Source organism: Giraffa tippelskirchi, chromosome 2, assembly GCF_054371585.1.
Source record: "Giraffa tippelskirchi isolate mGirTip1 chromosome 2, T2T-mGirTip1v1.2.pri, whole genome shotgun sequence".
Lineage (NCBI taxonomy): Eukaryota > Metazoa > Chordata > Mammalia > Artiodactyla > Giraffidae > Giraffa > Giraffa tippelskirchi.
In genome coordinates, this window is record NC_137276.1 from 108,551,998 (window position 1) to 108,566,551 (window position 14,554).

The following is a 14,554-nucleotide window of genomic DNA, read 5'->3' on the forward strand; positions in this document are numbered from 1 at the left end:
GCTCAGGAGTGCATACCCTAAGTAGGGGCGCCCAGGTAGCAAGGTGGGCCTGGATCCTTGGTCCTACTGGAGGGTCGCAGGGCCCATGCATCCTAGCGCCGGTCCACGCGGTGGCCACAGGGGCGGTGGACAGCATGCGAGTTCCGGGCCTTGCAGGGCCTGGAGTTGGGGCCAGACACCGTGCTCCACCGGGCCCTGGGGAAGGTGGTCCCGGTAACTCCCTGCCCAGCAGCCCACTTACAGACATCCCTGTCCGCGCCCACTTCCGGGGCGCCTCGCCGGTGCGCTTCCTCCACCGGGTCTCTTGTCGGTGGGGCTCTTGGTCCTGCCGCGCCGGCAGTATGCGGCCCCGGGGTTAGAGGCGTGGTGCAGGCCAGGGGGCGGACCTGTGTGGAGTGAATGAAGGACTCAAGGAACCGATGAATGAAGGAAGGCCGGCGCAGCCTGCAGCGCCCCACCGGGTAAAACTGAAAGTGCAAGCCGGCGTTTTGGAGGGTGGCCGCCCACGTGCCGGTAGCGCAGAGATGTGGGTGGGTTGCCCGGGCCTGGGTTGCGGTAGACAATTTGCCCGGGAGGGGCGGGAGTGGGCGGGGACAGGCGGATGCCCCGCCCCCGGCCCGCCCCGGCGCAGCGCGGAACCCGCGGGTTCCCAGCCGCGCTGAGGTCAGAGGAAGGCGGCCTGTCGTCCGAGCCGAGCGCCTGCGCCGATCCGGGCCGCGGCGGAGCGGAGCCCTAGCGTGGCCGAAGCTGAGCGGAGCGCGCGGCGGAGACGCTGACCCCCCGGCCCCGCGCCGCCGCGGCAGGCCCGGCATGGAGGAGGAGTGCCGGGTGCTCTCCATTCAGAGCCACGTTGTCCGCGGCTACGTGGGCAACCGGGCGGCCACGTTCCCGCTGCAGGTACGCTTACGTAACCCGGCGGTGTCCCCGCGCCCGGCCGTGCGGGCCCGCGAAGGGGTGGCCGCCGCCGGGCCGCGTGACCTTGGCCGGGCAGCCAGGAGGATCTGGAGCGCGGGGTTCCAGACGCGGGCGGGGGAGGCGGGCGCTTTGCAGGAGCGGGGCCGGGGCCGCGGCCGCACTTGGACCCCGCTGGTGGAATGGGGCGCGGGTGGGGACGCTCGGTTAGAATGAAGCCCCCGCCAGCCCCCGCACTTTCCCACCGGCCCGACCCCGGGGAAGGGAAAATGCGGAGCAGCGGCCGAAGACCCAGCGAAGGTGGGCGCTGGGCGAGTAGGTCTCTGCACTGCTTACCTGGTGGGCGACCCGTCCCCATCCGGTCCCCGCCCCCTGCGGGTCCGGAGGCTCCGGGTGAGGCCGTGGACGGCCCTGGACGGCTAGGGTGGGCTTCACCCTGCGACTGCCCGTTGAGGGGGCGGTCGCCAGGAGGGGATGGGACGGAGGGGGCCTACCTGCCAGTGTTGGCTCCGGAGAAGTAAAGCCCAGAGGGCAGTGCAGGGTCTGGCTCTAGAAGCCGCTTCCTACATGTGTCAGCCTTTCCCTGCTGGGGTGCCCACGGGCTTCTTCCCTCTTCCCCCACCTCACGGTCTCTCTGTGATTCATCAGTGAGCACCCACTGCTTCCTGTCTCAGCCCCGAGGTTGTGGTTGGCTGGCCCCTTGGAGGGTCAGGATGAGGCGTGGGTGCAATGGGGTGTCTGCTTTGGGGTCACCATCACTTCCTTGCCCTGTGGGCTAAGCAGGAGGCTGTGCGTCCAGGCTGGTGGCTCTCTTGGACCATGCACCTTTGGCCCATTGTCTCTGGGTCCGATCCTTGAACACGGAGCTGGTATCTGGCCCCTGCTGTGCATGCTGTGCGTGAGGGCCCTGTGCTGGACCCCCGAGATCGTAAAGGGCCACCCAGTCACAGTGGCCTGTAGGTGCCAGCTGGCTGAAGGGGCCGTGGGAAGGGTTGGAACCCTTCACTAGAGCTTGAGGGCCAACCTGAGGCTGGCTTGCCTGTCTCCCGAGGAGGAAGCAGTGGAACAAAGACTTGAAGGTAGAATGGTACAAGGGTTCAAGTCCAGCTGACCTGCCTGGCCGGCTGCCTGTGATCTGTGAGCACCCATGGAGATAACGTGAGGTCCTTGGCCCTCCCATTCCCACCAGTGGGGGTGCAGACCGTGGGGGCAGCCAGGGTGCACTCCGGGACTGGTCCCGAGGCCCCAGCTCTTGGTCACTGATTGCTTGGGCAGGGCCTCTGTGGTGCGACAGTGCTGGGGTGAAAGTGCAGGACTGAAGGGGCAGCCCCGGAAGGTGGAACCAGGCAGTTCCCTACCAGATAGTGGTCCACCTGCACCCTGTCTGGAGGGAGCCGCCCTTGGCAGAAGTGTGCAGAGATGTGCAGACTCTGCTGCTTCCCTGGGCCTCTGTCTCTCCCTGCGGCCGCTCCTTCTTTCTCTTTCCCTGGGCAAGTTGTTCCTCTGATCATCTGTTCCTTCATTTCTAGGCACTGACCCTAAACTTGCAGACCAACATGTCCTTTTGCCAATTACTTGATGGGGTGCCCCTCCAGACCACCTCCCTTGGGAAGGGCCTCTGAAGGACTGAACCTTGGTTCTTACCTGAGGTCCTCTCTGTCCAGCATCTTACCTGTGGTCTTGAGGGACAAACGTCTGGCGTGCAATCCCCCTTCTGTATCCCCGGGGTAGGGATAACACCTGTCTCTGACTTAATCCATCCCTGCACTTCGTCTTGTCTACTTAAAGAAAAACACACAGCAAGGGAATTGTGAGTCATGGACTCACGGAGAACTGTAGCCCAGGAGACAGCTTCTCGGGGCCCTGCTCCAGAGAGGTCAGGGAGAGGCCAGTTTGTACACAGGTTTTGGGAGCTGGGAAATACTTGCATTCAAGCTTACTTCTGGGTAAAAGGTTACTGCTAATCATGAAGAACAGATATCTTAAATTATTGATTTTAGTGTTATTCTAAGTATGGAAAGATGCAGGAATTTGAAGTCGTTGAAATTCTTTCTGAAATATCCATCTAACATCTGTTTACCCAAACCACTGAGTACCTGCTTCTGTTTTTTTTATCCTGAATTCCTCAGATGGGCCACTGCTGTAGAACTGGAAGTGAGCCAGGCTCTTTTGTTATTCTTTGTTCACACTCCCCTGGAGGTTCATTCTTAAGCTGGGCACTTGAAGAGGCTGCCTTCCACCTTGAGCTCTCTAGTGCTCAGTTGCCTTATCTGTGGAATGGGCGCAGTGCCTGACTCCAAGGATGCAATAAGGGTGACCGTTCCTGGGAGGTGCCTCGGAGGTGCTGGCTGCTGAGTGAGGTGGCCCCAGTGCCCAGGGTGCTTTTCTTAGTCCCCTCTGCACAAAGACCAGACAGGGAGGTAGTAGGGCCTGTGGGCAGCCAAGTGCCTGGGGCATCTAAGGGAGGCCAGGGCCTCCATCAGGCCTGGATCACTTCCTTACCTGTGTCCTTTGCCTGAATCATTTCCTCTTAATGTAGTCTTGGGTGGGTGGAAAAAGCTGAGGAGGGGGAGAAAGCAGAGAGGGTGGCTCTCAAAACATGCTCCACCAAACCAAGCCCACCTTGATGGTGTTGAAAGGTTGTTGCTGAACCACGAAAGACGCCAGGATTCTTGGCCTTCAGAGGAGAAGAATTCAACCCTGGGCCAGAGACGAGGCTTGATTGCTCAGAGCTTTTGTGTAATAAAGTTTTATTAAAGTATAAAAGAGATAGAGAAAGCTTCTGACGTAGACATCAGAAGGGGGCAGAAAGAGTGCCCCCTCACTAGTGTTAGCAATGGAGTTATATACTTCTAATTAGTTATTACAGTGAATCAAAGGAATGTCTGGAGGTTGTAAAGACCTTATTAGACCCACTCCCATAATTTACATTTTAAGATAACAGGATTAGCCAGAACAGGGTGGGGGGTGGTTCCAGAAACTGTCCTCAAGCAGGATACATTATTGTTATATAATCCTAAGGAATGTAGAGAGGAAAAAAAGTTTGTCCTTTCCTCTTCCTTGAGAATTTCAGACCCCTCTTTCCTTGGGGACCCCTTCTAATCAACCTGCCTAGGAATGGACTCTCAGAATAATAAACTTTGTTTCAGCCGCACAAGCACTCACACAGTCCTCATTTGAGGTCCCACTTGGGACACACAGTTCAGCTCATATGAGAACAATTTCCAGAGATTTTCCTTAGCTCACTGGACACTTTCTCCCCTTGGCCACTAAGTGCTTCCTTGTCCAGACTCCAGATTCCCCTTAAGTCTGCGCACTTGCTTTGGCTAGGCTGCCGAGCTCTCGTAAGGGCTACAGGAGGCTCCGTGGGGTCTCCTGCAGGCATTTTGCTCCCCACCCAACATGTGAGCACTGCAGGAGCACAGAGGGGCAGGGCAGTGGGCGGGGCCTGGGGCAGGATGGGCTGGGGTGAGCAGAGCCTGGAAGTGGCCGTGCCTTGCACAATTCCAGCAGGTGTCCCCTGACTACAGAGCTGTGCCGAGTGGGGAAAAATGTTCTGAATTTTGATGGATGCTGTACAGCTGGAGACGCCACAGGAGGGGTTACCCACACAGCTGACTGTGGGAAGAGAGCTTGGAAATGGCAGGAGTAGGTGGGGTCTGGCTGGGCCCCACAAACTTGGGGAAAGAGAATATGCATTTGTGCAGGGTGGAGAGGCTGCTGGTGGAGGGGTGCTGACCCGGTGCCCGGGTGCCCAGGCTTTGGAGAAACCTCTCGGGCCCGCCGTGCCCCCCAAACATTCTCAGCCTCATCTGCACAGTGAGAACAGTCCTGTTAGTGATCACATGGTGCCAGGCTCCCAGGCTCTGCTTGTGGTGGGGTGCAGTGTGGATCCCTGCCCAGGGGCCTCCCACCACTCCCGGGGTTGTCCTGGCTAGATGTCTGCAAGCCTGGGATCCCTGCCCAGGGACCTCCCACCACTCCCGGGGTTGTCTTGGCTAGATGTTTGCAAGCTAGATGTCTGGGCTTCAGGGCTCTGGTTCTCAAACTGCTTTTTGCCAGGTGCCCACAGGCTTTCCTGGTGGCTCAGGTGGTATAGAATCTGCCTGCAATGCAGGAGACCCAGATTTGATCCCTGGGTGGGAAAGATCTCCTGAAGAAGGAAATGGCAACCCCCTCCAGTATTCTTGCCTGGAGAATCCCATGAAAGGACCAGAACCCTGACCCTAGTTTTGGACTTGTTTCTGGGCTCGAGTTCATAGTCCACTTTAGTGGCTGAGGGGCACATGCTGCTGTGACCAGCAACAGTGCGTAGAGCCATGGACAGGGTGACCCCACATCGGCAGCAAGCGAGGGGAGTGAGAGGGTGAGCTCGTGCCTTCCTGTCCTGTTTCTGGAGGTGGGGGCTGCAGAGTCAAGGGCGTCATGCCTATGATGCTTCCGGAGCCCCTTCCCTGGGCAGACCCTGGGACCTCTCGCTGTTCTGACCTTGCTTCTAGGGAGAGAAAAGGGAAGGGGTGGATGGACCCAGTGTGGCCTCCTCCCACCCTGGACTCTGCGGGCTGCTTTCCTCTTGGAAGTAGAAAACCTCACGTTCTTCCTGGCTGGAAGTGTACTTCTTCTGAGCCCCCTCTGTGTAAGGGAAGATAGGCCTGTTGATCCAGCAGCTCCTCCTGTGTTTTTATAGGTCCCACCCATCCTCTTGGTGGCTCAGACAGTAAAGAATCTGAAGATCCTGTGGAGAAGGGAATGGCTACCCTCTCCAGTATTCTTGCCCGGACAATTCCATGGACAGAGGAGCCTGGCAGGCTACAGTCCATGGGATCGCAAAGAGTTGGACACAACTAAGCGACTAACACTTCCACTTCACTCCCATTGTCCAGCAGCCCCACAACCCCACTCCTGCCCTATTGCTCCCCATTTTTTTGGTGAAAACACAGCAAAGGTCTTCCCTAGTTGTCTAGTGGTTAAGACTCTGGGCTCCCAATGTAGGGGGCCTGGGTTTGATTCGTGGTCTGGGCTGTGAGATCCTGCATGCCACGTAGCACAGTCAAAAAAAGAAAAAGAGAAACAAAAATACAGCAGGTACATGAGGCTTAGGCTATGTATGAGCTTCTGGGGGGTGGCCGTAACAGAGTACCACAAAGGGGTTTAAAATCATGGATTTATTCTCCCGCAGCTCTAGAGGCCAAGAGTCTGAAGTCAGGATGTTGACTGGGCCATGATCCCTCCCCCAGAAGCTGGAGGGGAGGGTCCTTCCTGCCTCTTGCAGCTTCTAGGGGGCTCCAGGCATCCTTGGCTTGTGGCCGCATCACTCCAGTCCGTGCCTGTTGTTGCACAGGCTGCTCCTGTATGTCTCAAATGAGCACCTTTGTCATTGGGTGTGGGGTCTGTTGACATAATCTAGGGCCATCTTAGCCTGAGGTGCTTAAACTTGATTGTATCTTGCCAGGCCCAATTTCCAGTTCAGTATGTGCATGAATCCTCAGCCAGTATATATTTCAGGGGCTGCTGTTCAATTCACTGTGAGTTAAAAGGAGCCTATTCTGCTGCTGCTGCTAAGTCACTTCAGTCGTGCCCGACTCTGTGCGATCCCATAGACAGAAGCCCACCAGGCTCCACTGTCCCTGGGATTCTCCAGGCAAGAATACTGGAGTGGGTTGCCGTTTCCTTCTCCAGTGCATGAAAGGGAAAAGTGAAAGTGAAGTCGCTCAGTCATCCGACTCTTAGCGACCCCATGGACTGTAGCCTACCAGGCTCCTCCGTCCATGGGATTTTCCAGGCAAGAGTATTGGAGTGGGATGCCATTGCCTTCTCCGGGAGCCTATTCAGAGAGATTTAAAAGTGGCACAAATTGGGTGTTTAATTAAAGCCCCAGCATCCAAAAGCTGTCCTTTGTGGGAAGAACAGCACAGGTGGGAGTCAAGCTGCCTCCTCAGCCGCAACTCCTGTGTCTCCCTCCGGCCGCCAGGCACTTATCCTGCCAGGGCGGCCAGCACTTGCGATGGCAACAGCCACTCTGCTGGGCAGATGAGTCGTTCTGAGGGTGTCCAGGCAGGTGGCAGCTGGCTTCGTGCTGGACGTGTGGTGCGTGCTTCCTTCTGAGACCGTGTCTGGTTTGGCACGGCGGCCTCGGGCACCCAGGACCTCTGCTGGGGTCACTGGAGGCCCAGGGTGCCGCCTTGAAGGGCCATGCTGGGGGGTGGGGGGCACATAAATAATTCTGTGACCTTGAGAATCTGATTTGGGACCTTAGCTCAGATCCCATTTCAGTATCATGTTGCTGAGACTACAGGCAGCCCTGGAAGGTGGGTCAGGGGTTGTCTTATTTGGGGGCCGGAGAAGGCACTGGCAACCCACTCCAGTACTCTTGCCTGGAAAATCCCATGGATGGAGGAGCCTGGTAGGCTGCGGTCCATGGGGTCGCGAAGAGTCGGACATGACTGAGTGGCTTCACTTTCACTTTTCACTTTCATGCACCGGAGAAGGAAATGGCAACCCACTCCGGTGTTCTTGCCTGGAGAATCCCAGGGACGGGGGAGCCTGGTGGGCTGCCGTCTATGGGGTCGCACAGAGTCGGACACAACTGAAGCGACTTAGCAGCAGCAGCAGCAGCATTTGGGGGCCTACAGAAACCCACCTCGTTCTCTGACTCTCCTGGCCCCTCGGTGCAAAAGCAGAGCCCAGACATCCAGCAGGGCTAGAGACGATTTCTTGTGCAGGGACATCAGAGCCAGGCCTGTTTGCCAGTGGACTGGCTTGGACACCTGGCAGGAAGGGGTAGGCGGGGGGCAGCGGACTGTGCTGAGAGGCCCCTGGACTGGAAACCTAGGTTCAGACCCTCCCTGCCTAGTGATGGGGCCACGGGAGCCGAGCAGAGGCCTCAGAGCTGCCCAGCAAGCAAGTGTGGACGGCTCACCCCGGCCTCTCCTAGAGGCTTGTGACTGGGGGGTGGTGGGGACACTTCCAGCCATAAGCAGCTTATTTTCAGCCTCTCCCCTTTAAGAATCACCTGAGCTGTAAAGTGGCCCTGTTCAGAGGGTCTCTTGATTCGTCTTAAAACACCTGGTCCTTGGAAAATCTTTACATTTTTTCCTTAGAATTCCTTGGATAAAAAGGACCTTTTCTAGCAGGACTTTGTTTGAAAGATGCTGGAAGGATGTCACCTGCCCTTTAAAAGATGTAGTGTTTGCCTTCAAGGTTTTCCTGGTGGCACATGCATTGGCAGACAGTGCCAGGGAGTCAATGCCCAAAAGCACCCCTTCTTCCTGCCCCGCCTCGGGCCCCCTGTCTCTTCCCAGGGGAGTGCACCAGGGCTGGAACCCTGTGACCTGGGACGCCTGGGCTCTGCTTGCTTCCCCCTGGGAGTCCCTGTCTCATCCAGTGTGTCCCAACCCTGGAACTTAGCTATTGCTTCAGCATTTCTCCTGCCTTTTGTATTTTCCCAAGAATGTCCAGAGTTGCTCAATATCTTGATTTTGTAATCTTTTCTTAGTTTGGGGCTGAGATTTGTGTCATTCCTCTTTGCCTGTCATATAGAAAAGCAAGAACTTAATGGGCTGTGGTGTGTGTGGGTATACCCACGTGTGCGAGTGTGTTGTGTGTGTGTGCTCAGCTGTGGGTGTGTACATGTGGGGGTGCGTGTGCAGTTGTGTGGTGTGGCACCCTGCCTCATGTTGGCATGACCACCCCTCACAGGGACCTTTCTGGAAGGGTCTGTGCTGAGAGGCCCCTGGCCTGGAAGCCTGAGCAGGTGCTTCTGTGACCGCACGCAGAGGGCCCCCCTGGTGGTGTGGCTTATGGGCCTAGATATCCCTAGAGCTCACCCACATGGAGCTTTCGAAATAAGAGCGGCCAGCTCTGCTCAGAGTGCTCCGGGAGAGTGCCACCAAGGGGAAAGGAGATGGAATTTGTCCAGGAGAGAGAAATGTGTGGAGCCACGGCCTTGGGACAGAGTCGTGGGGTCGGCCAAGGAGGGGCAGCCTCTCCTGTCCCCTGACCAGAGCTGCCGGCCTGTCCCGCGTCTGTAGCCAGCGCTGCTGGGAGCTTGGGCCAAGACTGCCTCTCTTAGGGCAGTGCCCAGCTGAATCTGACCAGCTAGTGTGCGGGGCCTGGCAGCTGGGGTGAGTGCACTGTGCTGGGCGCAGGGCTGGGGCCAGGGTGAGGGGGTCCGGGGCTGGCCACCGAGCAGACGAGGGTGCACGCGGGGCGAAGGTGGCCTTGGGACTTAAGGCGAGCCGGGCGGGGGTGAGGGGGCACCGCTGCTCGGGGAACACGGGGCTGTTCCCAGTGGAGCTCCCGTGGGAGACAAGGAGCGGGTGGTTCAGAGTTGGGCAGAGCGGTCGGGCTGACCAGGGACGGGTGGAGAAAGGGACCCTGGAGTACCCAAGGCTGACCAGTCGGACCACAGGTACATGGCTATCCTGTGTCCCCTCTCTCCTAATTCTGATTTCCTAGGGGAGTAACTCAAAAGGTCTCGCAAAACAAGCCTCAGTGAAGGTTTTGAAGATGGTGAAGTGAGCCCTCTCGCTGCCCAGCCCTGTCCCTCCTGTGGAGGAACCTGAGTGGCCTGGGCCTCCCTCCTCCGTGTTCTGCGTGCTCTCACTGTGTGTAACCAGCTGTCAGCGGTGGTTGATGATGCAGCATGCAGGCAGGAGCACAGATGAGTGGCTCAGATGTGGCTTTAGGCCCCCAGCATGTGTAGCTGCCGTCAGTAGGAATGCTGTGCCTAAAGGGTGGACTGAGGCCCACGTTGCCAGGACATGGGAGCCTGCGTGGATGCTGTCTTTGATGTCACTGTTCTTTGAGGCAGACGCCCCTGGAGCTTCTGAATGTGCTCCTCTGAGTGGGCATGCATGCCAGCCGTTGGGGTCTCCCCTGCCCTGGTGGTGAGGTGGGAAGCTGGAGCATGGGGTTAAGGAGCAGGCCCTGTCTGATGCCCAAAGGGCCCCCGTTTTGCCTGTGCCTCTCGTTGGCCATCCGGGTCTGAGCCTGTGTCCCCAGCATTAGACGTGCTCACGTGGTCTCGTGGAGCCAGGTTTCCTCAGTAGCTGAGTGAACTTGACCTGGCACGACCTCGGTGGGTAGCAGACCAGCTGGACATGGAGCCTCTTGGCTGAGACTCTAGTTCTTTCTGAAGCGGAGCCCGAAGCCCGGCTTTGGCCCCCAGCCTGCATTCAGAGGCCCACAGGACTCATCCCAGGGGGTCATAGTGGCAGGTAGCCCAAACTCCTAAACCCTCCACAAAGCCTGGGTACTCTAGTGGAGGCTGAGAAGACAAGGTTTCCAACAGGGTCTTGGAGCCAAGAGTCCCTGTTTCAGATTTGGTGGGGCTTACAGAGGCCCAGAGGCAGAAGGGCTTCAGGGGTTCAGAGAGTAGTGTGGAATTCACAGTCAGTGGGACACACAGCCTGGGGTCTGGGCCTCATCCCACAGGTGGCCCTCAAAGGTTGGTGTCAGCTGGGTGCTTTTGGGGATCAGGGGAAGGACACACAGAGGTTCCCTGGATGAGAGTGAGGACTTGAAACAGTCCCGCTTGAGAATTCCAGCAGCACCTGCCCCTGGCTGGCACCGGGCTGGTGGGAGAGGGGGAGGGGGGTTAGGCCCGAGATGGTGCTCTCCCTGATCTCTGAAGGCCTCCCCTCCCCTCCCCTCCCCTTCCCATGCTGAACTAGCCAGTTCTTCTTTTGTTGCTGGTAAATGGTGAAAACCTGGCGAGGGTGGGGAGGGCCGGTTTCCCTGGTGTAATTCTGCCAGCTGACCCCCAGCTGCCGGTCTGGGTTGGAAGACAGGCTGAGTGGCCGCCAGAGCTGAGGATGTGTCTGCAGCTGATTGGGGTGGGAGCTGGGGCAGGTAGCAGACTTACTGGTGTACAGGTCACTGGAGCTATGTGAGCTGCATGGCTGCACGGCGGCATTGCTCCCCACGCAGCCTGCGTGCTCAGGGCCAGCAGGGTGCTGAGTCCTCTCCTCCAGAACACATGGGCATCCTCTTCCACCCCAGTCAGAGAACTTTGCTTGGCTTGTTTTCAAGTGGAAATGTAATTGATTTACGATGTTGTGCTAGTTTCAGGGGTGTAGCATGGTGACCCAGTTAATACATGTGTGTTCTTTTCCATGATAGTTTATTATAAGATACTGAATATAATTCCCTGTGTTATAGAGTAAATCCTTGTTGTTTATCTTCTAGATGTAGTGACATGTCCAGATAGTCCTAATTTATCCCTTGCCCTGCTTCCTTTCCTCATAAGTTTGTTTTCTGTGTCTGTGAGTCTGTTTCTGGTTTTGTATTATTTTTTAGTATCCATATATATGTGATATCATATAATATTTGTCTTTCTTTGTCTGACTTCACTTAGTATATAATCTCTACATCCATCCATGTTGCTGCAAATAGCATTATTTCATTCCCTGTTTATGGCTGAGTACTATTTCATTAGTATCACCAACTCTATGAACATGGATTTGAGCAAACTCTGGAAGATGGTGAAGGACAGGGAAGCCTGGCATGCTGCAGTCCATAGGGTCGCAAAGGGTCAGACAGGACTCAGCAACTGAACGCCAAGTCTTCCACTTGTTGGTCACATTGTTTGCACGTATTTTCTCCCAGCCCGTAGGTTGTCTTTTTGGTTTGTTTGTGGTTTCCTTTGCTGTGCAAAAGCATTCAAGTTCGATTAGGTCCCATTTGTTTATTTTTGCTTTTATTTCTCTTAGGGAACGAGAACTCTGCTCCTAAGGGTACATGTGAATAGACTGGACTCCCTGGTGGCTCCACCCACACTCAATGGGGTTGTGTAAGGGCAAGCAAGGGGAGAAGGCTGAGTGAGGGGAAGTGGAGCTGGGGGTCTTTACATCTGACTGGTTTCCTTTGCTGTTGTTACTCCTCTTGCTCAATAACTGTTTGTCCTGCATTCTTTTGTTCTCTGAAGATCATTAATTACCGAGACCTATTCAAGGGCAAGCACTATGACCAGGCTTGGCTCACAGCATGGCTTAGACCAAACATTTAGACTCACCATGTCTGGTTCTTTCTCCAGGGACCACCTCCCCTGTCTGCTTACAGTTGGGACTTAAAGCTGGGGGAGATGGGATGTTTAGGGCTGTGTGATGGGGGTGCTGGGAGCAATGGAAAGACCACAGAGTGGGTTCAGCTGCTTCCGGGGGCCCTGCCTCTGTGGGTGAAGAAAAACGGTGCTGGGGAAGGTGACCAGCAGGGGCTGGACCCTCCATCTCTGGTCTCTCCCCCGCCGCCTCCCATGTCCCGTCAGAAGCCCTTAGCTGAGCACGGATGTGCTATCCAGGGTCCCAGCCCCAGGTCCCAGAGCTGAGCACAGAAGCAGAGGTTTGAGCAGAAGACAAAGTGTTAACGACAGGCACCTCCTTTCTCTGGGGTCCCCCGTTTCCCATCAGGGAGCCGGGCCCTGTGTCTTGGCTTTTTGCTGCACCTGCCCGAACCTGCATGAGGCTTTGACAGGGCCCCTCACACGAGCCTGCCACGCCGACAAATAAGCTGCTGGTGTGTGAGATGGAAATGTCAGCCCAGTGATTAGCACTATCATTTAAAAACAGAAAATAGCTGCTTCACGTGTGCTGACTCGAAAGGACTAATTATCTACGCTTCCAGAAGCAATGGAGCAGGGTATTCTGGCAGGATTTTCAGGATTTGTGTCATCGTTGCTTCAAATCTGTTTCTTTGGAGTTGGTTAGAATTTAGGGATCTGAAATACCGTGAGCTCTGTCTGTCTAAGAGGCCCTGAAATCTGGCAAGAAAATTTGCAGATTGCCAGTTTTAACTCTCTAGGTTAAGAAGACTGGAATTTTTTCTTGATTTAAGTCCTCATAATACTGGCTTTTTAGAATGACTTCATAAGTGTACAGCTCAATGAATTCACAAAAGGAGCATACCTGGTAACCACAGCCCCCATGAAGAGCTAGGCTGTGGCCCACATCCTCACCTAGGGACCCCCAGTCCTGCCTTGACACCCGCAGCAGACAGACACTCTTGTGGCCAGAGAGCTTTGCTTGTTTGGGGACATTGAGTTGACACCCGGAAGTTGTTGGTGTTCAGGTGAAGGCGAGAGTGGAGGGTTTGGTAAGTTCCTGGTGGACAGGAAGGTGGGGACAGCCAGGGACTGTCCACTGGTCCAGTTATGGCAAAGGGCCTTTGTTCTCATCTTCAGCAAAGGGAGCATGCCCGAAGGTCAGGGGCCACGTCTAATGGGGGTCCCGGCACTGAGTCCCTGAGGCTCGCTCCCCCTACCCTAGCCTCATCTTCCTCCCTCACTGGTCAGCGGTGGCACCTCCTCCCCCATCAGCAGTGGAGCTCAGGGACGAGCACCTGACAGCACCTGACTCCCGGGGCTCCTCACACTGTCCGCCACACTGCCCACCCCACAGGGTGCTGTCCTCTCGCTTCCCCCGATGTGGCTTCTTTGCTGGAGTTGCTGGTGGAAGTGAACCTCCCAGCTGAGAGCTGGCTGGGCATAGGGAGGGGACTGGGGACCAGGGCTGGGGAGCAGAGTGAGGGGTTTGTGAGAGTGTCATGAGTGGTGTGTCTGGTGAACAAGTGACCCCTCATCAGACCCTGCTCTGTGCTGCCAGCCCCAGAGCACAGGGTCTTGACCACCTGTAGGAGGTGGGGAGGGAGAGAGGGGGCATAGAAGGGAGTCAGGAGAGTCCAGGAGAGGAGGAAGTTGCACAGGGTCTTGACCTCCTGTGGGGGGGGGTTATGGGGGGGGGGTCAGGCGAGTCCAGGAGAGGAGGAGGGACCTTCTGGGCAGACAGGTGGTCCCTGCGGCCTCGTGCAGGCGGGTGCCAGGCACCAGAGCCCACCCTCCCTTCCCTTACCACTGTGCCCCCAGAGCTCTGGAGAGACTGGTGACACAGATGGGCGTCCAAGCCCCAGCAGTGGCCGGGTGACCTGAGCTGGGGCCAGTGAGGCTGGCCCAGTGGGGTGGGGTCCCTCTTGTCCGGGAGTGGGTCTGTGGCTACAGTTGTCTCTGGACCTTGGGCCCCAGCCAGGCGCCTTTCTCCCCAGCTGACCTGCGAGAATGCAGGAGCTATAAGCCAGGCTCCCTGGGAGGGAGTGGGAGCCCTCGGCCTTGTCCTCCAATCTGGGTGGGGGCCTCAGCAGAGAGGGCCTGACTGGCCGCTTGTGTCTAAACAGATGAATCCCGTGCTGGTCTCTGAGCACTTTGATTTGGTGGCAGTTCCAGCAGGTGGGCCATGGCCTCTGGGCCTCGGCCTTTCGGGCTGGCTGCTCCCCACACTCCCCATCACCTCCATGCTCATCCCTGCAGTTGTGGGTGCTGAGGCTGCCCTGGGGAGACCCTCCTCCCGTTCTCCAGGTCGGAGACCCTCCTGCCTGCCCCGGCCATGCCAGGCACCTGCTGCGTGCCCGTGCATGCCCGCCGACTCTCTTATGCCCACCCCTTCTCTGTCTACCCTGCAGGTTTTGGGCTTTGAGGTCGATGCAGTGAACTCGGTCCAGTTCTCAAACCACACAGGTAAGGCGTTGGTCTCAGCCATCCTGGCAGAGCTGGGTGTGGGCATGGGAGGTGGTCCCTTAGATTCAGGGGGCTGCCCCCCTCATCTTACAGACAGGAAATAGAGCATGTGGGGGACAAGTTTGCCAGCTGCACATC

General features: G+C 57.0%; 1 protein-coding gene across 2 annotated transcripts in view; it reads left to right on the forward strand.

Moving 5' to 3' along the window:
* The first annotated feature begins 666 nt into the window (after positions 1–666).
* Positions 667–14,554, forward strand: part of PDXK (pyridoxal kinase) — a 30,741-nt gene continuing 16,853 nt past the window's right edge. For both annotated transcript variants that reach the window (XR_014076750.1, XM_081570029.1), the window contains exons 1-2: positions 667–897; positions 14,362–14,416. Coding sequence is in view for 1 of the 2 variants with exons in the window: in XM_081570029.1 (XP_081426155.1) it covers positions 811–897; positions 14,362–14,416 (142 nt within the window). In the remaining variant the exon portion in view is untranslated. The remainder of the gene's footprint in view (positions 898–14,361; positions 14,417–14,554) is intronic.